This window comes from Poecilia reticulata, chromosome 7 (assembly GCF_904066995.2).
Source record: "Poecilia reticulata chromosome 7, P_reticulata-male-v2, whole genome shotgun sequence".
NCBI classification, from domain to species: domain Eukaryota; kingdom Metazoa; phylum Chordata; class Actinopteri; order Cyprinodontiformes; family Poeciliidae; genus Poecilia; species Poecilia reticulata.
This window is the reverse complement of record NC_088836.1, coordinates 20,735,554-20,759,900: the sequence shown is the minus strand read 5'-3', so window position 1 is coordinate 20,759,900 and position 24,347 is coordinate 20,735,554. Positions and strand designations below refer to the sequence as shown.

Genomic DNA, 24,347 nt, shown 5'->3' with positions numbered 1-24,347 from the left:
CCGGCCCTCGAGGACTGGAGTTTGACACCCCTGCTTTAATGTACTTTATTTGTATTTCATGTGGCAGCCATACATTAAGTGTTGCATAATTGTACTATAAAATGAAAACTGTAAAGATACATGTTTTGCAAAATTAAAAACAAAAAAGTTGTACTATAAATTGTCATAGATTGACTATTTACTAATTACCTGAATTTTGTAAGCAACTGGTTTTCTTTGGGGTTTTAATGCAACCGCATGCCACACTTTTAGATATTTTTTGAAAGTCATTTATCACTTCACTCCTACTCCATAATTATATCCTGTTTTATGTGTGTCAACATTTAACATGACAAAATGTGAAAAAAGGTCAAAGGTTTTGAAAATCCTGCACACACCACTCATGTTAAGATCAATTTATTTCCATGGTATGATAAAACCTAATGCCTTCATTTACTAGCTGCGCATGTTCAAATTTAGTTCAGAGGAAGATGGACATATTTAGTTGGTTATAATTAAGACCGTTCCCTTAAGTCCTGTTTCATGCTAACAACTGCACAACGTACCTTCCCAATAATCACACCATAAAACTGAGAAGAACCAATTTCCAGCCTACACACAAAGCCTACATGGCTCAGTCTGCCTGCCTCCTGCAAATTATCCAGAGTCACTCTAACAAATTACCCAGACGTAAATGAAGCAGCCCTTGATGTTTGAAAAGATGCCCTTCTCCTAAGCAAAACACTCCATCAGGCTTCAATTAAGGCATACACTTCCCTTCCCAGATTAATTGTTTTTTCCTAGTTCGGCTGGGTTCCCAGGGATTCAAAATCATCTTAGTCAAGAATCTAATTACTGTGAAAGGGGAGTTTTATCCTGAATAGCACAAGTTGAATTGCCTTCACTTGTGGAGGGATGCTTTGACTGTCAGCGTAGGCTATTACTGAGCTGTCAAAACAGTCATCAGGCAAGAGTGGAGGCACCCGGCTGTGTCAGATACATACGCATCTCTCAGACTAAGTGACATCCTCATACACAAGCCAATGGGAGGCCTGGTGTCACAAAAAGCCCTTATTCTGTCCTAACTGGAAACCCAGAATGGCGCATAAGCCTGAGAAATGCGGCAGGCGTTCGTTTGAGAGCAGCCACGAGTCTGGGTACTCTGCTCCCTGGATCTTTTTTGGGAGCTAGGTCAGTTGCTTCCAAAAAAAGATCAAAACAAATGCACACTGTTATAGCAGACAAGAGGCTGTTTATCATACCTCTGAATCCGCAGGCCATGTTCCGTGTTTACAAAGTGGCATGAAAGCTGCGAGACGTCACACGAGCCGAACAGGAATCTGGTCTCGGCGCGCTGTGGGGAACGAAGCAAGCGTCAATGCCACAGGCCAATAGGTAAATCGTATTTCACTTCAGACAAACAAATGAGTTACACACGCACAGATCTAAAGCTGTCAGCACGTTAGGCGCAGTCTTCTGGGGCTGTTATATTTTTACAGTGCTGCGGTAAGTGGAATTTAGTTAGGCATTATAGGATTTGACAACCACAATGGCTTTGAGTATTTTAAATTTTATATACTGGCTCTGGTGACGTTTTTTACAGCATCTTTTCGTCTTTTATTCTTCCGCCGTGCAGTTCCTGACATGAATCTGTACTGATGCATCTGGTTAGATAGATAGCTACATTAAAGTATAGATATGGGACAGTAGATCTATTTCTTTTGTCTCTCTAAGTAAGGGAAGTAGTGTGAAGCAGGTTTTGAATAACAGAAAACCTAAGAGTAATTACAAACATGTTATCGCATAAATCAACAACAGATTTGTTTCATTGATGCTTCCCAATTCTCTAACACAGACAGCAGAAAGATGCAGAAAATCCATAGTGTGCATTTTAAAAAGCAACTAAACCTTGTGAGACTTCTGAAATACTTACCCTTCACCAAGATGAATAACAAGGTCCTTTCATACGTTGATGCAAGAAAAAAAAAAAACATACCAGTGTTGCCACGGTCTGTTCTTACCTCACGGACTCAAGTGATGACTCATGTGGACGACCTTCCATCTGACCTTACAACACAGCCAGGGAGAACGGACAGTCACGCAGGCGCTGGTGAGGGAACAAGAGCGGGCCGGGATGAAGGTAAAGGCTGTTATTGAGCCCCAGGCTGCTGCCAACAGGGGCCAGAGCCTCTCACCTTTAACCATACCAGATAGATACGGTGGAGTGAAAAAGTTTTGATCCCTTACAGATGTCTTCTCTTTCTGCTTTTTTGTGTTTGTAATTGCTTCAGATCATCAAACAAATGTTAACTTCATGGTGGCAGTAGTGTAATTGTCAGGGGCTGCATTGTTGTTTTTGCAATTGTTTTCTACCAGAGTATGTTGCCCCATCATCAGTTTGGAATCTTAAACTCCAGGAGTCTGATAAAACAGGACAATGATCCGTTCTACACCAGCGCGTCCACCTCTGAACAGCTCCAAAATAAAAATAAAAATCATAGCAATTCCAAAGTTTTTGGACTGGCCTATTCAGAGAGAGCACTAAAATTTAGCTGGGTGCTGTAGCCTTACCTAAAGCAGACCGTTCATGGTAGAAACCATCTCATGTCATTGATTTAGGGGAATCCGACAAATATGACGCGGGGCCAGCGACGTAAAACACTGGATTCGGTTTCAAACAATTACATTTTCTCATCAGGTTAGTTTTCTAAATAAATCATGAGCTCATTCCAGCTTTTTGTATTTAGTCATCTTATCTTTTTTTTTTTTTTTTACCTTACTATTAGTTTGATGACTTGAAACATAACACAAAAATAGAAGAAATCAGAATGGAGGTAAATACTTTATACAGCACTTTATGTTTGCATAGAGAGAATTAATGACAACTAATGATGGATCAGCTTCATATAGAATTGTCTAAAATATTCTACATTTCTCTGTAGAATATTTTAATCCGTGTATTAATCATATTGGATGCTTTTTAGCGACGTTGTTGTAGTTATATATGCTCTTTGTCACTGTGGTTTTTCTGTTCACTATTTTTTCTCTATTTCTCCAGTTGTAAAAGCAGATTCCAATTATGTTTTTCTTGTACTCGCTCTGTCCTTCTTCCTCTCCTCTATTCTTATTTCCCTGATTCTTTTTTAACTCTTAATAACACCTCTCTTCCTTTATGTTCCGTCTCTGTGTCCATTGCATTTAAAATAAACCTAAAGCTACATGCATACAATGGGATAATGGGAGAGGTATGGTTCTCCCAGAAAATGAGATTCAGTCTTTGTGTTTATCATTGAAGCTGGAGCTATTCAAATGCAACTCCAACATATCTTATGAAAAATAATAAAGGAGTTTCATTAATGCACTTTAGACTTATACATATCAGACAAAATGTACGTCAAAACTTTTCAGTATTTCTGTTAATGATGAATTATAATGAAGTGTTAGCTCTACGTAGTAAATTAGCATCTGAGTTTCTGCTTTTTCACTCCCACTGACTCATTTCGATCTATAAAAAAAATATACAAGCTTCTCCGAAACTAAAATATCTACCTTGATTAGATCGTTAGCTTGACATTTCAAGAAAACCTTTTCAAATTTGATGCTTTCTACAGGAAATCAAAGGAACTGAACAGAACAAAATAATGATGTTATTAAATATGTAAAAAAAGTCAAACCTAATCAGCATGAAAACACTAATCTGTGCTAATTGTATCTGAATTAATCATTTTAATAATATATTCTTAAATTTTTGTTTTGTAATAATGTTGTTTGTAATATTTTTTTATTTTTAAAGTATTTAAAAATCAGAATTCAGTGATTCTTGAGAATACAGACAAAATGGGTTTTAATTTTCCCATATATTTTTTTAATTATTATTATTTCTCAACCTTATGTATGCAAATATGACAAAGAATGTTTTGGAAATGTAAAGATGCTAAGGTGCAGGCTCCCAGTTGCAACATTTATTTAAAAATTACATATATAATGGACCTGACCCAGAACTTTGTCATCACCATCTGACAAAAATAAATATAAAATGATTTTTAAAATACCCTATTAGTGATATTTTTACTCATTTTACAGACAAATGTTTCTCAAGAAACAAAAAAAAATTATTTAAAACAAAAAGTCCATCTGATGGAGTTGACAGTGCATGACGGAGTTGACAGAACTGAAGGTGGTGACAAACTAGTGAATAAAATGAAAAACTTGATACATGTGAAGTAATGCAATGTATGTAAAATACATTAAAATAAATAAAATTAAGCTTTTATTTCACAAAATTTCATCAAAGTTTTGTAAATTGTCAGTTATGGTGTTGACACATCATGGTTCTGACGAGCAACTTAGGAATAAAACAGAAGAAAAAACTAAAGAATAACATAAGCTAACCAGAGCTAACTAGCCCTCTTAGCAAAGGAAGAGAAGGGAAGAGGTCATGGGGTCCTCAGACGTTCTGGTGCCCCCCAATAATGCCTGATTTTTTTCTACATTCTTTTCATGTCTGATGGTGTTGACAAAAACTAGGGACAAATTTCAATGGAGTTGGAAAATATATAAAAATTATTTTTAATTCAATTTATTGATACTTTTACAATTATTTATATGACTACTTATACTTCATTGTCATAATATATAATTTTAGTATTTCTTTAATTGTTTTAAACTATTATAATGTATTGAGTTCTGCTCCTGGACAAGGGCTTTTACAGGCATCATCCACCGACTACAATGTTTAAAATAAAAAAAATATTCAGCAAACACCAGGAAAATATACATTGTTGTGCTCACATGACCCAGGTTAGTTTAGTCAGATATTTGAAAAAAATATATTTTGTGTCCATTTTATTCATTTTTTTTTTTTTTGCGTTATCCACAAGACTATTCTCAAGAATCACTGAATTGTCAAATTAGATTTATATTTTTAACTACCAAATACTTTTTTACTCAAGTAACTTCTTTGATGGATACTTTTTATTTTTACTAAATAATTTTGAAGTAGTGCGACTCTTTCTATTTCACGTAGATGTTTGTCTACCGTAGGCACCTCAGAAAACAACAAACGGTATTAATATATCCTACCAGTTAAAGGATTGGTCAAACTTGAGTTCAAATAATAAATATTAAAGGAGAATTGTATAGCACAATCAACTTTGTGTTACCTTCAGTTGTAAAAATACTGTATATGGAACATGACTTAAAAAAAATTGACTTCGCAATTTACCCCTTTGAAATTGATCCTCTGACTCTTAAGAAGCTCCTGCTTTTTCCGACTCTCTGCCTTCAGAACGTCATCACATTTCTCTGTTTAACATTTTTACTATAATTTCACCGAGAAGTAGTTGGTAATGATGAACTCAGTAGATGCACATTCACCAGGTGTTTGCGTCTTCTCCTTCTTTTCTATTTTGTTGGCGGATTGCAACCCAACTTAAGGTGCATTTACCGTCACCTACCGGACGGAGTGTGAACACCACGTGTTTGCTAATTGCTGCTGTCGCTTGTCTTCAGGAGTGGGGGGGAGTAGCGCGGGAAGCGTGCTCTGTGAGGCGCGGGAAGCGTGCTCTGTGAGGCGGAAGCTCAGCTTGGAAACTACAGGTGTGAGGAGGCCTTTCGTGGAAAAGGCAGCAAACTAGTGAGATCAAGCCATTCTGCAAACAGAATGACTGCCAAGGGAGTCATTCTTTCACCAAACATGCATGAAAGTATCAAACCCACACTCCTGGTATGTGTAATGAGGAGATAATATGATGTAAAGCTCAAAAAAGTTGACTTTACATAATACTGTCATTTCAAAAAAAATGTCCCCAATACAAAAAACATATACAAGTTTTTTTTTGTATTAGGTTCAACTGAAATTATTTTTCTTGAAAATATAGAGCATGTGGTTAATTTAGTTTGCGCTACATAATTTTTTTTTTTCCCTCCAACAACAATCTGTGGTGGGTTCTTTTAGGTGACTAATGCACCTAAAACTTTTAGGTGCATTAGTCACCTAAAAGTTTTAGGTGACTAATGCCCTGGAAAACTTGTATTGTATAAAACAAAGTATTTCCAAAATGTAGAGTGGGATGTAGCAAACATGGATATTTGTGTGTGTGTGTGTGTGTGTGATGGGTGGATTTACCAGCAGCAGCATTAATGGTTTAATAGAATTTTCCTGGTTATTCTGGTATTGACAACACTTTCCAGAAATGGGCGGTTTCTTACATTTAGCGGAAAATTGCGCCCTCTGGTGTTTATTTCTATAAAACACGAGATCGTGTGAAGCGATCAAAGACCCTCCCGTCCTTACTGGACAAACGTCAACCATCGTAATTACTCTTTCAGTGGTGATAGGGCTGAGCCAGAAGCACTCAGCATGGAGTCTCAAACCGTTTCAGTGCTGCACTTCTAACAAACTGCTCAACACACAGCTCACACTGCAGGAGAATATAGATCTGGAAAGGTGCCTTTATATGTTAAGACATTTTTCCCTTCACTATTCAAAGGTTTTTATCTGAAAAATAATTGTCTGAAACCCATTTAAGCCTAGTTTTTACAGTTTTACTTCAATTTTTCAATGTTAAGTTGTTAATTTCTAAATCAAATCCACATTTTTGAGTAAAATGACAATGAGACAGAAGGTATTTTTCTTTTTTTAATGGTTTGATTGACACCGTCAAACCCATCACACAAACAGGATTTGAAATGTTTTATTTTTAATAGCATTTTGGACAAACAAATGTCAAATAAAAAAAACAAAACAAAACCAAACCAGCAAAAGTGAGATTTCATTCACTTCATTTTGTTTTTCTTTAAAAAAATACCAGCCGTTCCCCCTTTGTTCAGAAACCGTTTCAAAAACCAGAATGAACAGAAATAGTGTGGTCAATTCTGAGAAACTGGAAGGCCATAAACATTTGTTGGCAAATATAAATATAGTGGTTTGAACGGGGTCTCAAATAGATCACACGGAAAGAGTGTACAGACAGTTTTCACAACAGTAGGACACCTGGCACTGCCTGTATCAACTTTTATTAATGTAGAAAACCAGAATTAATATTTATCGCTTTAAATCAATGCTTTTATGACAAGGAAATATATACATTCAGCCAGTTCTGTCTCTGGTTTATGCTGTTTGCATTGCCCCTTTCATCCAGATGATTGTCTATTCAGGGGCGTAGTTATGAGTGTATGTGTAGTCTGTGTAGTAATTTTGTGGCCCACCCCTACCTGATGGGTAAACCCAAGGGCAGGGCCCAGTTCCACTCCCATCCCCTAGTTCCTGTCCTCGTCCTGCCCGAGGCCAGATTCCTACCGGAGGGACCCCTCTGCCTCTGAAGCCCCCTAAATGACCAGGAACCAAGGCCCCCCGCATAGGTCCGTGGTCCATATGTCCAGGAATGCCACCTATACTGCCATAACCCAAACCCCCCACTGGATGTGGAGGAAGCTTAGGTCTGGGTACAGAGCCCCCTCTGGTGGCCACTGGGAGAATGCCCACTGGAGTTCCAAGGCCCTCAGCGCCGTTCCCCTGAGTTCTACACCCCTGGGCGCCAGGTGTGCTTCCCACAGGGATCTCACCTGTTTTTGGGACGCCGCTGGGGTCCGCTGACCTGGACGTTATAGCACCCTGGCTGCAAGCAGTCTCACAGGCGCTCGTCCCCGTCGAACCCCAAATGCTTTCCCCAGATCCACTGAGTATCCTGTCGTGCTGCGTGGGGGTCCCACCAGCATTTTTAGGAATGGCCCCCAGGTACCCGGGCTGGGCCGTGTCACTGTGGTCTTTGTAAGGTAAAGCGCTGACGAGCAGGGAGGCGCCGGCTGAGATCGCTCCGCCGGCATCTGACCCGTACGGCTGCCCCTGCATCATGAAGGGAGGAGGAGGTGGAGGTTTGACTTCCAAGGGCAGGGAAGCCAGGTTTGCGAGAGGTCCCACCATGGCCATGACGGGCGGAGTCGGAAGCGCGGGAGCGGTGGTGGATGGGGGGCGGTACTCTTGCTCCTGGGTGCTGCTACAGGGCGAGGCGGGATAAGCTGGAGACGCCACATAGCTGGAGGAACCGCTGTAGGATGACCAGGAAGCAGAGGGGCACAGGAAACTCTGGTGGGTGTTGACAGGAAAACCTCCTGGTGACAAGCTGCCGATGTCTGAGCAGGCCAAGCCGATCTGGTTGGTAGCTTTGAACTGGGAGATGGCCGTTTTGAGAGAGCTGGATTCGAGTGCCGACGTTCTATCAGGGGTTGTCGGCAGGTCTGGGAGTGGAGGGCGAAAGTCTTCCTTCTCCAACTGAGGCAGCAGCTCAGGCTTATTCTTAGCCTCAACCTGTTCTAGGGGATCAGACATGGTTGGTGGCTCGCCATCATCGGAGTCTAATGACATGTCCTCCGCCTCCACACACTCATCATTCACTACTGGGAGAACAGGGGAGGGCAGAGAGAGAGGGAGAAACATAAAGCCGTGAAGGAATGAAAACAAATGAGGAAAACTGGAATCTGTGGGGTTTTTTGTGCTTAATGTTCCTGTTGATGATACTCACCAGTGGAAGGTGGTGTAGGAAGCTCATTCTGATTAATGGATCCAATCAGACTGTGGAAACCGCTCATAACATCGTCGATGCTCGCGATCACTATTCCGTTTCTAGAGTACTGCAGGAACATTTCGAATGGCCTTTCTGTTCAAACAAGAAAAACAAAAACAAAAAAAATCCACATTTGCTTTGAGTGAATCTTCTAACACTAGTAAAAAAGATCAAAACTAAAGATGCGCCAAACAGGCCCTTTCTGTCCTGTTTTCATGAAGGTCTCGCCTTCTGACTCCAGTTACTTTTCTAAGAACTAAAACACACAAACGAAAATTCGCTGCAGGTTCTAGGGTAGAGGTACAAATATTACATACCACAGAAATAGAGAAATGTAATATCTACATTTATGTCGCAAAGATAATCTGAATTTAAATAAACTAAAAATAAAGAGCACAAAATTGCATGCAGTCAGTTGATGCCTTACAACAACTACCAAACAGCTTTTTGCATGTCTGCTCTGGTATTTTGACGTTCATCTTTATTCATGAGACCTTGGAGAGTCTGACTTTGGAACTCGCATCATAATCTCTAGCTCCCTCTACTGGAACTCTTGCTGGATCGCTCCAAAAATGTTAGCATTACTTTAAATGAGAAGAAACGTGTTGGTGATTTTAAAAGATTGCATTAAACCTGACGAAGTATGATTAATTTTGTCGTACAAACAATGTAATGTTTGGACGTACTGAAGTAAAGCAGGAATCTTGTCATTTTACTTCAAATGTGTTTGAAAATTAGCATACTTAACCTAATATTTTATGAACTCGATAAAACATTTGTCAGTCAGATAGCCTGAGCAGTACATTGTGCTGCAGGACTGAAAACTACCTAAATCAATGACCACTCTTCATGCTGCTTGGAGGACTGTCTTTTGGGTATGAAAATATTTAACCATTTAAACTAACTTATTTATTAAGTGCCGATGGATAAATGGCGGGAAGGAACTTGTAAAAATCACAGGAAATGTGATTCAGTCTTAGCTTTGATGAATGTAAAATAAAGGGAGAAATTAAAACAATTCTTTGTTTGATTTTTGACCATCGATCAGTTGGTTGATTTCCAAACTGTGACTGGGGAGAGAAAGACAAAATGGCGAGAGCAGAAAAAGGTTGTGATACCTGTGAGGAAGATCAGGTGCCGTTGTTGTGTGTGCTGAGCTTGGAGCTTGATGAGGCATTCCAGGTCCGGAGCCTGGCGGGACTGAGTGTCACACTCATGATACGGGAGGAACTCCACCAGGTGCTTCTTCTGGTAAGTCGTTAAAAGGTTCAAGAGACCCATGGCGTTGGCGTTTAGCCTTAAAGAGACAGAGCAGTACATGAGAAACCACAGGGATGGACAATCCTTTCAAACATCAACGGTTAACAAGAGTCGGCACCAAAGCAGAATATCCTGTTCTTCCATCAACTCGTTTATCAAGACATTGCACTGAAACTGAAGAATCGGAATATTTTTATGAAGCTCAATTAATGTTCAGGGTTGAAAACATTATGGTTCCAAAAGATGTCTAAAAGTTATGAATGAGAACATAAGTATGAACTGGAGGAAAAGTGTTTCTTTGCATCTCTGCAAAGATCCAAATTGCTACTGAAGAAAAATCTTAGTCCCTGAAACAGGTGGGTGTAAATTACAGAGGACAATGTTTTGTTGTAAGAGAATTTCTTTGTTAAATGGAAAAAATGCAAACAAAAAAATGGCAAGGATAATTGTTATCTTTATTCTGTCACTCTGGGTTAGTATTTGATGATTAAGTTGCTTCCCTTCGGTGACAGACTAAAAAGAGAAAAAATAAATAAAGAAAGAAAGGCAGAGTTGTGTGCCACTGCTGTGGTTCATGAGCTCCATACTGACCTGCCCAGCTCTTTAAGCTTCTTCTGGGACTTGCAGTGAACCTTCCACTGCCAGGGATGTTCAGGAGTGCTCTGTTCCTCCAAGAACTTGAGCAGCCCCTGCAAACGGTCTACACAGAGCAAGCAAAGACATCCGCATTCATTAGCGTCACTGCTGTGAACTTTTCTCTAGCTTCAATTTCCCCATCTGAAAGGCTTTTCACTCAACAGACAATCCCTGCAGACTAAAACACAACAAACCCAGCAGGTAGTAAAGATCTAAAGCGAGGCATGGCAACTATTGCCTTGGAAACTTACAAAGCAGTAACGGCGCATTATCTGATGCACGGCGTCCTGCATGTTTGTTCTTAATCATGAAAAAGAATGATATTGACACTTGTCTAGACATAAATGAGAGGCAGCAGACAGATTGCTAAGAATTTAGTTTTAGCTACAGAAGAGGTGAACAATGTCAGCAGTATTTTGTTAATGATAGGCAAAGGGCATGAAATTTTAATTTTGTCCAAAATTTTTGCGAGAGTATCATTTCTGTGTGGGTGTCGTGAAAATGTATCTATATTCCCACTGTGGCCGTGGAAGTTGCAATCGAATTTTGAATTGACTAAAAATTCTCAGCCCAAACGCAAACTGATCACTTCCAGCCTAATAAAGAGGTCTGCTTCACAGAAAATATCTACACATAAAATCTTGCATTTAAAACTTGATCAAAAGTAATTACTCTACTGTATCATTTACAAAATGGGTGCCAATAAACAACATCTAAGGAGTCTGGGCATGTAAAGCTTTGTCACAAACATTTGTGGCGCCCAAAACCAGCAGCCTTCATTTCTTCTAAATTGATTTCAAAAAGCCCATGCTGGCTGCAGCTGAGGCTCTGATGTAGTAATTACACACAGTTTTATTTCGATACAGCCTTTCATACAAACAAGGACGAATGAAAGCGGTGGACCTGGTCAAGTAGATTTCATAACCGAGTGCAAACATAAAAAAAAATTAAAAAATTTAAAAAAAAATCTAGCCTCAACGTTCTCATTCTGCTTCTTTGCTCCTGCGATAAAGAGCCAGACCTACCCTGCGTGATCAGATCAGGGTTTAGGACGAACTCGTCAGACACCATAAAGCCCCCCGACACAAACAGCTCGTTGTACGTGTGGTTCTTCACGTCGTCCAGAGAGTCCACTCCAGCAAAGCTCACTGAAGGCAGCTTCTTCAGGGACACCAGAGCTGGAATCTGCAGCGAGACGAGTCATGTTCATTTTCAGAATAATCCGAAAATAAAAGTCACGCAGCTTTCATCACTTGAGGCTGTAATGTCATTGTCATGGATGTTTGCTCCAGGAGCTTGGACAGCATCGCTTTTTTACTGCGCGTTTACGTTTAGGCGCAAGTATTGCAGTGAACACAGAGATAAAGACTGGGAAGTGGAAGACAGGCAGCATGAGGGGAAAACTACTGAACCTTGTGCACGTGTGCAGCGATGTCCTCGTTCCTGATGATGATGAGGAGCTTGTCCAAACTTCCACTGTTTTCTAGAAACGTCTGCGGGCTGCACTCGCTGTTGCCGAGACTTTTCAAGTACTCCTTTGTGACAGACAGGAGAGACGTCTTGTTAGAGGCAGAAAGACAAAATGACTGTTCTCCTCCGTTACACCTTCAACAATGAGTGACAGATACACAAAGTACAGCACCGAGACAGGAAAACAGGAAGAATCCTGCCTGCGCTTCAGACATATGCACTTCATTTGTAAACATCCGCGTGTGCAGACTGCAGCAGAGGCTCGGGAATTAATTAAGATATGGAGAAATATGCAAACATTGCAGCAATTAAATTAGGAATGCAACTAAAATCATCTGGAGATTTTTTTTTTCTTAGGAAATAGAAAAGGTGTATAGTTAGAAATAGAAATTGTCATTTAAAAACTCTAAAGACCAGCTTTTTTTTTTTTTTTTTTTTTTTTTTTAGATTAACCAGTGAAATGCAGCAAATTATCACAGAATCTGAGTATAATTAGAACAATAACAGTTACATCTATCTGGAAAAAACTTCTAAAGAAAGCACAAAGCTGATTGATTCAGAGTAGATGCATTTTGACAGGAGCAATCTGAAGATGTTTCACTATTTCAGTCTGCAAACACACAAATCAATGGTATATGTTAATAAAAATCTGATTAAAGTTAAGGACATATATTGTGCCGCATAAATGGTGATGATCTTCAGAAAATAAATACAGGGCTGAAATGATTAACCAGATTTATAGTGACGTATCAATTATTAAAATAATCTAATATAGTAATTGATTGTCAACTGGCATGTACAGACTCAATAAAACCAATTTACTGAAAGAACACCAAACTCAGAACAGTAATTAAACCAAAAATGTAAAAAAAAAAATAAATAAAAAAATAAAAAAGTATTTATAAACATTTTGCATTTAAGATTTAAAAAAAAAAAACTTTTCTATAAATAAGTTCTGCCCAGAGCTCCACATGTTGTGTAGTTTTGATAAGTCAGTCAGGGAGGGCTGTGCTCTTCACATGTTGATAGAAATATATTTTTTAGCAGCAAATGTATACTTTTGCTAAAAAGCATATATGGCTAAAGGAAAAATCTGCAGAATGTTTCCATTTTTTTAAATCTGATTATTCATCAGAATAAGCGACAGAATTATTGATAAAATAATCATTGGCTGCAGCCCTAATCAAATCACTTCTATATTTAGGTTTTATCCGTAGAGGGAAAAATATAATTGATAACAATCAGCAGCTCAGCACTAACAGAAAATATGCATCAGGCAAAGACAGCCTGATTGGTGCGTCTCCAACTGTAATAATAATGGAAAATGCAGAATCGCCTCATCAGTGAAAAGTCCCTCCAGCTTGTACCTTAATCTCCTTGCAGATGGTGCCGTCCTCGCCTTCTTCCCCAGAGTAGATGTAAAATTTAACCGTGTTCTTCGTCACGTCCTTGAAGATCTCCACCAGGCTGGTGAAAACCTCGGGTTTGAGCTGCCCGATGAGGCTCCCGCTGAGCAAGGTTGACCCGCCGTCCGGAGCAACGCCGGCCGACTGGGCATTTGATTCAGGAGAGTCTGCTGTGGTATGAGAGGGGGAGTAAAGCCCTCCGCCCAGATCCGGAGAGGACGCCTCCGTTTTGGCCTTGACGGACGTCGTCTCGTTGCTGACGCAGCTCGTCTTACCGCCGTCGGCCTTTGAAGCGGGGAGCTCTGCTTTCGCTTTGGAAGCCTGGACAGCCGTGGGGGCCGGGGTTGTAAGACTAGAAGTCGTCACAGGAGGGGGTGGAGCGGTGACCTTGGGGGAAGCAGGTGGAGCGGGGATCAACTTGTCCATCTTTTCGCAGAGCGCTTCCACGTGTCCCTCGACAGACACGGGGAGGACGTGGGGGACAACATAGTCTGAGAAGCAGCTGCTGGGCTGCCAGCAGTGGCGCAGAGACAGGCGCGAGGGAATCTGCGAGGCATAGCTGATGCGCCGAGTCTGCATGAGGTCTCTGATGTCGGAGGCCAGGCTGTGGATCTCCTGGTTCAATATGGTGTCCAGGCTGATGGAGGGAAGGAAGGGAACTTCATCTCCAACCAACGCAGCTGCAGAACTTTTCACTTCCAGGCCAGCAGGCGTCTTGGGCTCCTGGCTGGTTTCTGCCGGCGGCGCGGCCTCGGGCTCCGGCTTGGACTCGGCGAGAGGCGGAGGTTTGTCTGCAGGAGAGCAGAGAGGGGACTCGTCACGGTGACGCCAGTTTACTTTGACAGCTTCCTAAAGTTTTAATTGGTTACACATTTTTCTAACTTGAGTTATATATAATTATTTTTTCTGAAATTTAGCACCATTAAGGCTTTTTATCCTTATAATAGGAAATGGGTATATTTTACCTACAATTGGCTTCAGCATTGATTCTGGTTGCCTTTTTTGTAAAAGAGTTTGCAAATAAATTGTCGCCCACAGCAGTTTTTTGAAAAGCAACTAAAAATGTTATGCGTTTTTAAATTTATTTTACTGAAGTTTCTGCTTTTACTGATGTTTCATGTTTTTAGTTTCTCTTTTAAACAACGTTTTATGATCTATGTCCTGAAAGGTTCAACGCAAGTACATTGGTCAGTATGCTTTAATTGTCATAATCTATTATGAACCTTCTGATTCAAATATTTTCTTACAAGAGCTCAACAACTGGTTTGTGTCAAATCCAGGGTGCAAATTTATGATGCGTGAAACACTTACTTTGCCAATATAAAACTAAAAACATCAGTCAAATCAATGCTTTGTTTGGTACCTACCTACCCAGTTAAACAACAACAAGTTCAGCTTTTTCAGGGGTTTCACTATTAAAAAAATATTCCAAGTTACCTGGGGAAAAAAAAACTCAACAGCATTCAAATATGAATCACTGTCTCCTAAATAAAACTGAAGAACTACAATGGGAAACCTGAACATCTTTACGACTTCTACAGGCTGAGAAGAGACTTTTTAGGACCTTCTTTTTTTCAGTTACCTTCGCTGACAGGAACATCACCAGATATAATGTCTGTGGGCGGAGCTGATTGTATCGGCGAGTCTGAGCTTAATGGAGTCCCAGGACTACAGTCCATGTCCTCCTGAACAGAAAACACAACATGTTCCAGATCCAAAACAAAAACTTTTTAACGCTGAAACGCCACTTCAATCGGCTGACTGGAGCTCACCTCAGTGTAGTTTGTCTGTGGAACCGCGTCTATTTGCACCGCAGCGGCCGAATCGGACAAAATGGACTCCATCGTTCCTGAAGTGCTGGACGATTCGCCGTGGTTCGCCAGGACGGTCATGGAGCTCTGAGCCATGGCTTTGTTGAGCGTTGCCAGGAGGATTTTGAGGAGGCGCTGCGTCTCATTGGTCGACGCGGCGTCCGTGCTGCCGCGGTTCCTCAGGTCCGTGTCGTAGATGCCCATGCTTTCCATCACCGCCGTCAGGTTGTCTCTCTGTCCGGCCTCGTCTCCGATGTCGTCCATCTGGCCAGCTAAACGAAAAAACAAATCAGACTGAATCTGGTTCTGATATTGTGAGCTCAGTAATTATATCCCTCATTGTAAACATGAAGGACAGATGTGTAATTATTTTATTCTGTTGGGAATCTAAACTACACTGCTAAAAAAAACCAAAAAAAAACACTAAACACACTAAAATAAAATCCAAACCTAGCAATAAATAATGCAGAGGGAAATCTGCATATGTAACATAGTGGAGTGCATTAAGAACGAAATAGCAAAAATGATCAATGTATCCCACGGAGGTCTGGATTTAGAAATGCACTCAAAATAAAAGTGGGAAATCAGGTCGGAGGCTGAACCAGCTTCAGCAAAAATTCATTAAGCCCAGTCAAAACGAGGCTCAGTTGTGTGTGTGTGTGGGTGTGTGTGTGTGTGTGGCCTCCATGTGCCTGAAGGACCTCACTGTAACACCTGGATGAGCTCCTGATGTGGCGGTCAATGTTTTGATGTTCTCCTGAGGGATCTCCTCCCAGACCTGGAGTAGAGCATCGGAACGCAACACGATGTACCACAAGTGTTCTATTGCACATGTGTAAAACTCACGGCCCCGGGACCAGGTCCGGCCCGCTTAAGTATTTATCCGTCCCTTAAGATGACGACATAAATACAACTTTCAAGATAGTGTGCTTAAACACTTGATCAAATCAAAGCCGTTTTATCTGTATGCTGCCAAATTACATAAATATGAAAAGATATTCTGTATCTCATTTCAAGAGGTACTTATCTAATGAAGAGATAGCCATTTATACATATTTTAGTTTGCTAAAGGGTGGTTTTATCAATACGTGCCGCCACAACTGGCCCTTCGAGGACATTCGTAATTTCGACGTGTCCTCCTGAAATGAAAATGAGTTTGACATTCCTACTCTGTCGGGATCAGGTGTGGGGAACGAATAAGCAGTGCCTTCATCATGCAGGAACTGCTGCTGCATGAGGCCTGGGAACCTAGGGCCCATTGCACCAGCACACGGGCAGTCCGGCTACTTCTAGCTAGCACACACTGGGGACGGTGCGTCCCACCAAAGAAATGGCCCTTCACAACACCACTGGTGAAGCTGGAGGATGTTGCGGCCAGCAAAGCGTACTCCACGCCGTCACGTGAACCTTGCTCTCATCTTTTTTTGGATGTGCCATCCAAGATGAGCAGAGCTACCTGAGTGACTCCATCTCATGCTGCCTCTAGCTGTAAACGCGCCGACAACACATAAACATGAGCAAGATGGCAGCTGGAAAGGATGAGAAAAGGTCTGTCGTCACCATCTGACAAACACTAATTGCTAATTGGCTGTTTCCACCTGCGGCCTCTTCCATTTGCACAACAGCAGGTGAAATTAATTCACACCGAGTGTCACTTCCTAACTGGACAAGTTGGTTTCACAGATGTGTAATTGACTTAGAGCTACCTCCGCTGAGAAAGCTGTGGAACATTTTGTTTCCTCTTATGTAATTCAGTCCTTTGAATAAAAAAAAATAAAAATAAACTAAATGAACCCAAATCGGTCTCAGCCAGGAAACCCTTCTAGGGAGTCTCTAGAAATCATGAATTTTTCAACAGAATCTGCTAAAAACGCACATTGAGCTTTCAAATTTTCTAAGAACTAAATAAACATGCAAATAAAATCTTCAGACCTTCAGAAGACCTGACTTTGAAAGCAGTATGCATAATTACATGTCAAACAAACTATTAACCCATTAAATTGAAACTAAACACTTGACTGCCTCTGGTCTCACCTCTGCTGGGTTCGCCGTTGCTAAGGTGATCCGTGCGTTGGTGTTTGTTCATCCCGCCGCCAGCGTCACCTTCGAACTTCCTTTTCAGGTTGTTGGCGTCCCAGCTCCCATCCTTTTCCTGATCCTTGCCGGGTTCCTGCACCAGGTTCTTCTTGTGTAGCTGGATCAGCTTCAGCAGCTGTTTCATCTTGTCGTGATCGTACTCGCTCTGGGACAGCCGCCCCTTCTGAGGCTCCATGTGGGGCTTGGGCTGCAGCTGGGCGCCGTTTGAATGCGTCACGTCTTGCCTCCGTTTGGCGCTTTCAGGAGGGACTTTCTCCTGGGGGAGCTTCTCGAGGGAGACCCTCTCTGCCCGGTCCGAGCCTCGGTCCGAGCCTCCCCAGTCCGAAACGGGGCTGTACTCCACTGGGACTGGAAGAGGAGCACAAACAGGAACCGGAATAGGTGCGGGTGCAGGTGCAGGTGCAGGTGGGGGTACAGGCGGAGGAACGGGGGCAGGGTTCTTTATTCGTTCAATCGTGTCTCGTGCCTTGCCCAGAGGTAAAAAGTAGTTAGCCGAGTTGTGGACGTATGACCGTAGCACGGCGTCCATGTTGAATTTAGGTCTAGGCACCGAGAGAGGGCTCGCCCTTTCGTCAAAACTGTTTTTGTAGTCGGGCAGAATGAAAGGCCGCACCGTTCCCGACTCGATGCGCGTCAGGTAATCTGTGGCTTGCCGTTCCACCCCGAGACTCAGCTCCTTGCCCGGGTTCGGACGCAGCTTAAACAAGGCATAATGTAGTGCAGGAATAAAAGGCTCCATAGTGGACAGGAAGGCCGGCTGGGGCTCCACCGTCAGCGGCTCTGGCTCCGACAGCCTTGAAGCTGCAACAGAGGAGTGGATGTCAGGGTCAGCGGCCGACTCGGCTCTACCAGCTGCACCTTAGCACAGCTGAAAAGGTTGAGCAATTAAAAGTCTCTACATCTTCTTCATAAACAGAAGGAAAGGTTTCCCAGAAAAATGTCACAATTACATGAAAGAACGTTACTACAGAGATGTTACGCTATGAGCGTCATAAAAGCTCATCACAAAACATCCTGGTTGTTCAGAGGCCACGTTCACAGAGAATTTGACTTACAATACTTCACTACCATCCTGGACTCCTGAAAGATGAATAACGCTTGCAGCTTCTTCTCCATCCGCCCCCGTCGCTCTGGAAAACAAACGGCAGCTTTTTTAAAAGCTGATCCCTCACTGAAGGCAACAAGTAGGTGGTTCGGCTGACAGAGATTTATTAGAGAACAGGAGGAAAGCACAGAAAATCTTTCCGGTACCTTTTGACTCAACCATCTGAGCTGAGGACAACAGGAAGAGGAAGCCCCTGTCAAACAAGGACTTCACCAGCACCTGGACACACCGAGCAGATCATTTTGTTACACAACGCCTGTTTTCTTATAAAATAATAAACACAGTAATGCCAACTTTTATTTAATTAATTTAAACCCGGGAGGAGCAAATGCATTTCCCTGTCTGAACATTGGTTATAAGGTCATTCTGAAAGACGCACCAATCAGATTTTTAAAAGCTAGCTCTGATTTTGACTTTTCTTTGAAGACTGAAATAAAACAATCCAGTTTGGCCGACTTGAAATGTTCTTTCCAAGGACCACCCAAAAACCCACTCTGTTCTTAACAAATGTAAAGAGAACTAACATTCAGCATGAAGAAAAGTAACATTCCCAGGTCCCGTATAGATGTGCTACTTTTATATGAAACGGCAAAAAATAAAAAGGTTACAAGATTCTCCCCATTCATGCATGAAAGCAGAAATATCTTATGTCAAAATATTTTTTCACCATTAATCTTCAGGGGGAAAAAAAACACCTTTGTAAAATAAAGTCTTAATTTTCTCAACAGAAAACCAGTTGTCTCTGGTCAGTGAAAATTTACAAAGATATTTGTAAGTATTGAAAAGAATTACAACGCATCCTTATGTGACAGAAAACAAGCACCTAAATCATTTTTTTAGCAAGACTATAAACAAATTAAATGGTTGGACTTTAGTGTTTCAGATTGGCATTACAAATGCTCTGTTTTGGTCACAACCCAAATTCTCAGTGTATCCCCAGTGATCGGTTTGTTTTTAAATGAATGAGAACATGTTTCTTTATGCATCGACAAACTGGGAAAGGTGTATTTTCAGTTTTCATCCATTTATTTTTTTATGAATATTTGAGCCAATCCATCTATATCGCTGGCAGATTACTTGGTGCATCAATAGTCGTTTTATTTATTCTGTTGATTATGTCTCAAATAAAAAGCCTGGGTAATGGATAAACATCTCACCATTCGATCCCTCTCCAGTTTGTTGATCAGTGCTGCCAGACTGCCGCTGGTTGCTTTACCTTTTCCTTCTGCCACCTCAAACAGGCTGCAGGACATCCCACACTTCATCACTGCAGACAAAACGACACACAGCTCATCTATAGTTATTTTCAATTATACAAAGCACACACTGCATTTGAACTAAAGCTCATCTAGTTTGACAATGGATGTAAACGTGTGTGCGCTGCTGACCTTCCCGTGATATACTGTAGGTGTCCCAGGAAAACAAAAAAGGAGGGATCTTCCTCTTCACCTGATCCAGCTGCATGCCTTGATTCATCTCCAACTTCTCACGCCTGCAGAGAACAGTAACCGCTCAGCGATTCCTCATGTTACGCAGGCATTTTATTCTTTTTTTACATTTCTTTTCATCTCACATGTAAGAATATGTGCAGCGTTAAAGTTCAGCTGAAAGAGGCTTTAATGATTAACAGAGAAAAGGAATACTTGCAATTTGAAAGGAAGGTAGGGACGTGAAAAGGACCGTAAGCAGACTGGGAATAACTCCTGGCCCTTGTTGACCAGCGGGCCACTCCACACTGTGTAGCAGCTCTTCCCTGCAACACCATCAGCGTCACAGGTCAAACGGTCAGAAATGAAACAAAAACCACATGACCGTAAAGCTGTGGGTGAATATGCCGCTAAAAAAACCAGACTAACTGATTTTTATTTTTTTTTGCACTAAATACTGAGCCCAACTTCACAATCATCAAACATGCTTTTCTTTTAAGATTCATGGGTTAGATTTAAAACTGTTGTATAGCTGAACAGGAAAAACTGGAAATATGGAGTCACTAAAAAAAATTAAAAATACCTCTACTTCCTTCAGGAGAAATAGTGTTGAACCTGTTCAAAAGAGAATCTGGATGTTTATATATGGAAACAGATATTAAACAAGCCAAGCAAGCTTCCTAGAGATGCTTGCGGGGCGTCACCATTTCCTGCAGGATAACGTACCTGTGTGCAGCCATAGGAGATGCTGCAACCTCCTTGCCTTTGTACTGAAAGGAAACCACGGCGTAGGGACACACGTGCCTGGGCCGCGGTTTGATCTCATCGAACGCAAACTCGAAAAAATATTGCTGCAAAAACACGCAGTTTTAGAGAAGCTAAAGCGATTGCAGAAAATAGAAGCGCATAAAAAAATGAGCCGGCATTCACCTGCGTGAGCTCAAAAGCTCTATATGACAGCAAAGACGTGACCCTGTTGGCACTTTTGGACAAGTGACAGTCGAACTTGGGTGAAAGTTCGATGGCGTTCTTAGGCATGTTCTCGTGGATGTGCTTTATTCGTCCCTGAGAAGTAAAACAGAACGACGGGCTAGAAGCTTCACCTGTTTAATAAAGAGCGAGGAAAACGACACAAAACGACGTCGGCCTTACCCTCATGACTTTAAGGATGATCATATCTCCAAACGAACCCACTTCCAAAGGATTTATTTGTAATAAATCTGAGTATTTAGAGAGATAAACACCTGCATTGGAAGTAAACAACACAAAAAAAAACATTACCACAAAACATTGGAAAAATTAACAGACGTCATTCATTCCGTTTCTACTGACGCAGATCTGTTGTTGCATTTTGAAAACAGCTGCTGGAACATTACAAGTGTTCAAGCACATTTTATCTCAAACGGGAAAATAAAAGAGAAGAGCTTACCCACTGATGGATTTCCTAATGTTGTAATCCTGCAGTGTCCTACTGACAATCCCTTCTCACAGATCCACTGGAGCTGGATGGAAAAAACAAAACAACACTTAGAAAGTTTTTTTATCTAACTGACCAATATCTGATTAATTGGACCGATTTTATTTAATACTTTTAGATTAAATGGATCCGTTCGTATGGTAAGGTGCCTTAAGAGGACATTTATTTTTAAATGCCATGAGAAATTCACTTAATTTTTCGGGACCATTCCGATTTAAATTTAAGACCTTTATAAATTATGCTTAAAAAACACTGAATAAGTTAACTTAATAATGTCTTAACAATAACTTACACTGGTTCACGCTCCTTGTTTTTGGCTCTGGTATGCAACTATAGTGTAACCATCATAATGGTTATCAACACATTTTTGCCAACACTGATATTTGTAAAATACAAAGTGTTCAGAGGAAGATGGCAGTGGATAAGGTAACAAGAATGTTATTATTTTTCCATTTTTAATTCCCTAAAAAAAAACAAAAAAAAACAACATGCCAAAAACAACAAATTAGTCAACTGAAGAAGCAAAGGAAGCACACATTTAATATGTAAATAAATGAAAATTAAGATTTAAGATGAGAAATCTGGAAATATTGGATTATTTTGAAGGCCCAAAACTGAGGTAATAACATGTAAGGCTTTGCATGATTTTTTAAGACAAGTAAGCAGATGCCCCCGGAAGAAATCAAACACCTCTAGTAACTTTTCGAACCACTGGATTGTAGCTTTCGAAGCAAACTAACCTTGGATTTGTCTGGAAAAAGGAAGCAGTACGACTCGGCAAGCTCTTGATCGGTTCGCCCCTCCTGCTTCATTTCTCGCCGCTTCTCAATGAACTGGCAACAAAAATGAGGCGAGAAGTTCAATAACACGCGGCAAACCGAATCTCTAAACGACGATGCACGTGCAAGCAGCGATGTAAAGTTTTTATGCGAACGAGGACTCTGACCAACCTCCTTCTCCAGCAGCTCGTTGTGAATCAGCCTGGCCTTACAGTAGGAGAAGCTCCCGCGCGACGTTGCGTCCAAGTAAAAGGAGGAGATGATCTTCACAAGGTCCTCGAACTCCCGACTGTCGGGCGGCAAAAACTGGTACAGACCTGCACACAGATGTTCACAAGTGAATCAGTGCAATAGTAAGCTGTGCCGGACAGCATGTTACAATACACAGAACAAACAGAACATGAGCTGAAAATCCATACAAACCGTGGACATTTAAAATAGCAAATATTCTATGCGACTGGCCAAATTGTTTTTGCAGTGTGACTGTGCTACATTTTTAACATAAAATCACATCAACTATTAAAGTCAAGGATTCCTGTATGATTTAATTCAAATTATTGCCCAGATCCGATGAACCACACAGCAAAACGAAAAGTATAAACCTGTTCATTATGGCAAATTGTAAAATCTATGATTCTGCATGGTTTACACCTCAAGTCAAATATCCATTTGAGTGTTCAAACTAATCTCATCAAAAGAAGTTAGTTCAGAAAATCTCCAACTCACCCTCAAACTGTTGCATAGTAACATGCAACAGTTACTATGAATCAACTGCATCTATAACCTTACACCAGCCTTAATTGACACACTATATCAATTCAAGTGCAAGCAAACACTTGCAGTCCCAATGCCTCCATCTGTGGAGTAACAGATCATACAAAACTCTCATTACATGAAAAAAAGATGAAGACAAGCTCACACTGTACACCAGTTTTGCATTTAAGCTCAAAGATGTACATTGTTTTATTTTTTAAAGAGGGAGATATTACAAGAGCAGAATCTAAAGTGACTTCACGCTAAAGACTTCTTCTAAACTTCTGCATTTATAAACATCTATTGGCGTTTAAAAAATGTTCACACTTTGCTATGTGGACTTCCACATTTCAAAAGGATGAGGGCCATCACTGGAAGCTGCATGTACAGGCTAATGCACAGAGGGATGCTGTGATGAAGTGCTTAGAAAGAGGGACGCTCTGTTACCAGGGTTCGGATGAATTAAGGGGAGTCCGGCTTTGAAATGGGTTTGGGTTGACTCATGGGGTGGATTAAGCCATGCCCTTCAGTGAGGTCAAAGAGACACCCACATGTCGATAGGTGATGGCTGCAACACATTCGCGCTGAAGCACACATTCAGGCGGACCACGGTTCCCGGAAAAGCTGCAGAACCCAAACAACGTTTGCTTTCATATGGTCACTCCTCAGATGCTCAGCTTCCAGGCGTAACACTGCTGCCCGCTGGTAATCTGAGCCTTACCCACCAACGCTAGCGTTATGTCTGCAAACAGTTCTACCCGTGTGTAATCGAATGTGAATGTGACTAAATAGGACGAATCTTTTCAGCAGAATTCAATAAACCTGCGGAACCCAACAGCTAGCTAGCAGGCTAACAGCAGTTAGAATTATGAAAGCAGGACAGGCTCCGTTCAAAATAGCAGCTACATGGCAACACCTTTCCGTTCTCTCGTCTTCCTCGGAATCTGGAAATTTTTCCGTGGCAGCTCTTCGCTCGATCTCTGCGCCGGCAAGGGAGACCTGCTGGAGCTCCGGGCGTCCGCCAGCACGCTCCTGCGCCGTTCTGGGGCTTCTTGTACGGGCATTACACCGTCTCTGCATCCAGGCTGATCGCCATTTTGGTTGGCTGTGGCCGAAGTGGCGGCTGAATTCTTGTCGGCTTCGCCACCCTCCGGGAGCGGCTCGCCTGTCTCCGCGCATTCTGAGTCCGCCTTTCCCGCAGCCTTGGGGTTCAGGGCCATTTTGGGGCAGCGTGCGCTCGGTAAAGGCTTTGTAGCTCTGACGATTACGACGCCGCTTTCCACACACTCGCCTCTTCACCCTGCCTCCGCCATTGTAAAAATGACGTTCACGTTCTTCTCCACCACTGCAAAACGTTGCCGTCACTGTTTACATGCCAGAAAATCCACACCCCCTAACGGCCAGAGGGGGTAGTGCAAGAATGGATGTTTTGAGAAGCATGAGTGAACGGATGTGAAAGTGAAAATAGTTTTCCCACTTTACAAAACTCAGTTATAACATTGGATGCTACAAAATGCTCCACAGTCAATATATTTATACATTTTATAAATTCCTGTTTGCAAGCAATTATTATTCATTGTAAT

At 41.5% G+C, this 24,347-nt stretch overlaps 2 protein-coding genes across 3 annotated transcripts in view; both read right to left on the bottom strand.

The window, feature by feature from the left end:
• The window catches only part of LOC103467507 (metabotropic glutamate receptor 7-like), a 166,336-nt gene extending 160,977 nt beyond the window's left edge, over positions 1-5,359 (bottom strand). The window contains exons 1-3 of the mRNA XM_008413945.3: positions 5,204-5,359; positions 2,001-2,086; positions 1,242-1,333 (exon numbers count right to left, since the gene is read on the bottom strand). The gene's annotated coding sequence lies outside the window, so the exon portion shown is untranslated. The remainder of the gene's footprint in view (positions 1-1,241; positions 1,334-2,000; positions 2,087-5,203) is intronic.
• A 1,247-nt stretch (positions 5,360-6,606) lies between these two features.
• tasorb (transcription activation suppressor b) lies at positions 6,607-24,116 on the bottom strand. Of its 2 annotated transcripts, none has more exons than XM_008413940.3 (23): positions 23,681-24,116; positions 22,183-22,328; positions 21,973-22,065; positions 21,185-21,257; positions 20,908-20,999; positions 20,686-20,820; positions 20,482-20,606; positions 20,339-20,370; positions 19,976-20,081; positions 19,717-19,820; positions 19,486-19,595; positions 18,475-18,547; positions 18,279-18,353; positions 17,161-18,024; positions 15,088-15,398; positions 14,898-15,000; positions 13,277-14,106; positions 11,852-11,974; positions 11,465-11,624; positions 10,395-10,503; positions 9,662-9,840; positions 8,502-8,636; positions 6,607-8,376 (listed from the first exon to the last, which is right to left on the bottom strand). In XM_008413940.3, exons 1-23 carry the CDS (start codon positions 23,982-23,984, stop codon positions 7,130-7,132), a joined length of 5,529 nt encoding a protein of 1,842 aa, XP_008412162.2. In that variant the 5' UTR covers positions 23,985-24,116; the 3' UTR covers positions 6,607-7,129. The 2 variants fall into 2 exon arrangements, with proteins under 2 accessions (XP_008412162.2, XP_017161403.2); XM_017305914.2 differs by having other exon boundaries at positions 6,607-8,373.
• Between the last annotated feature and the right edge of the window lie 231 nt (positions 24,117-24,347).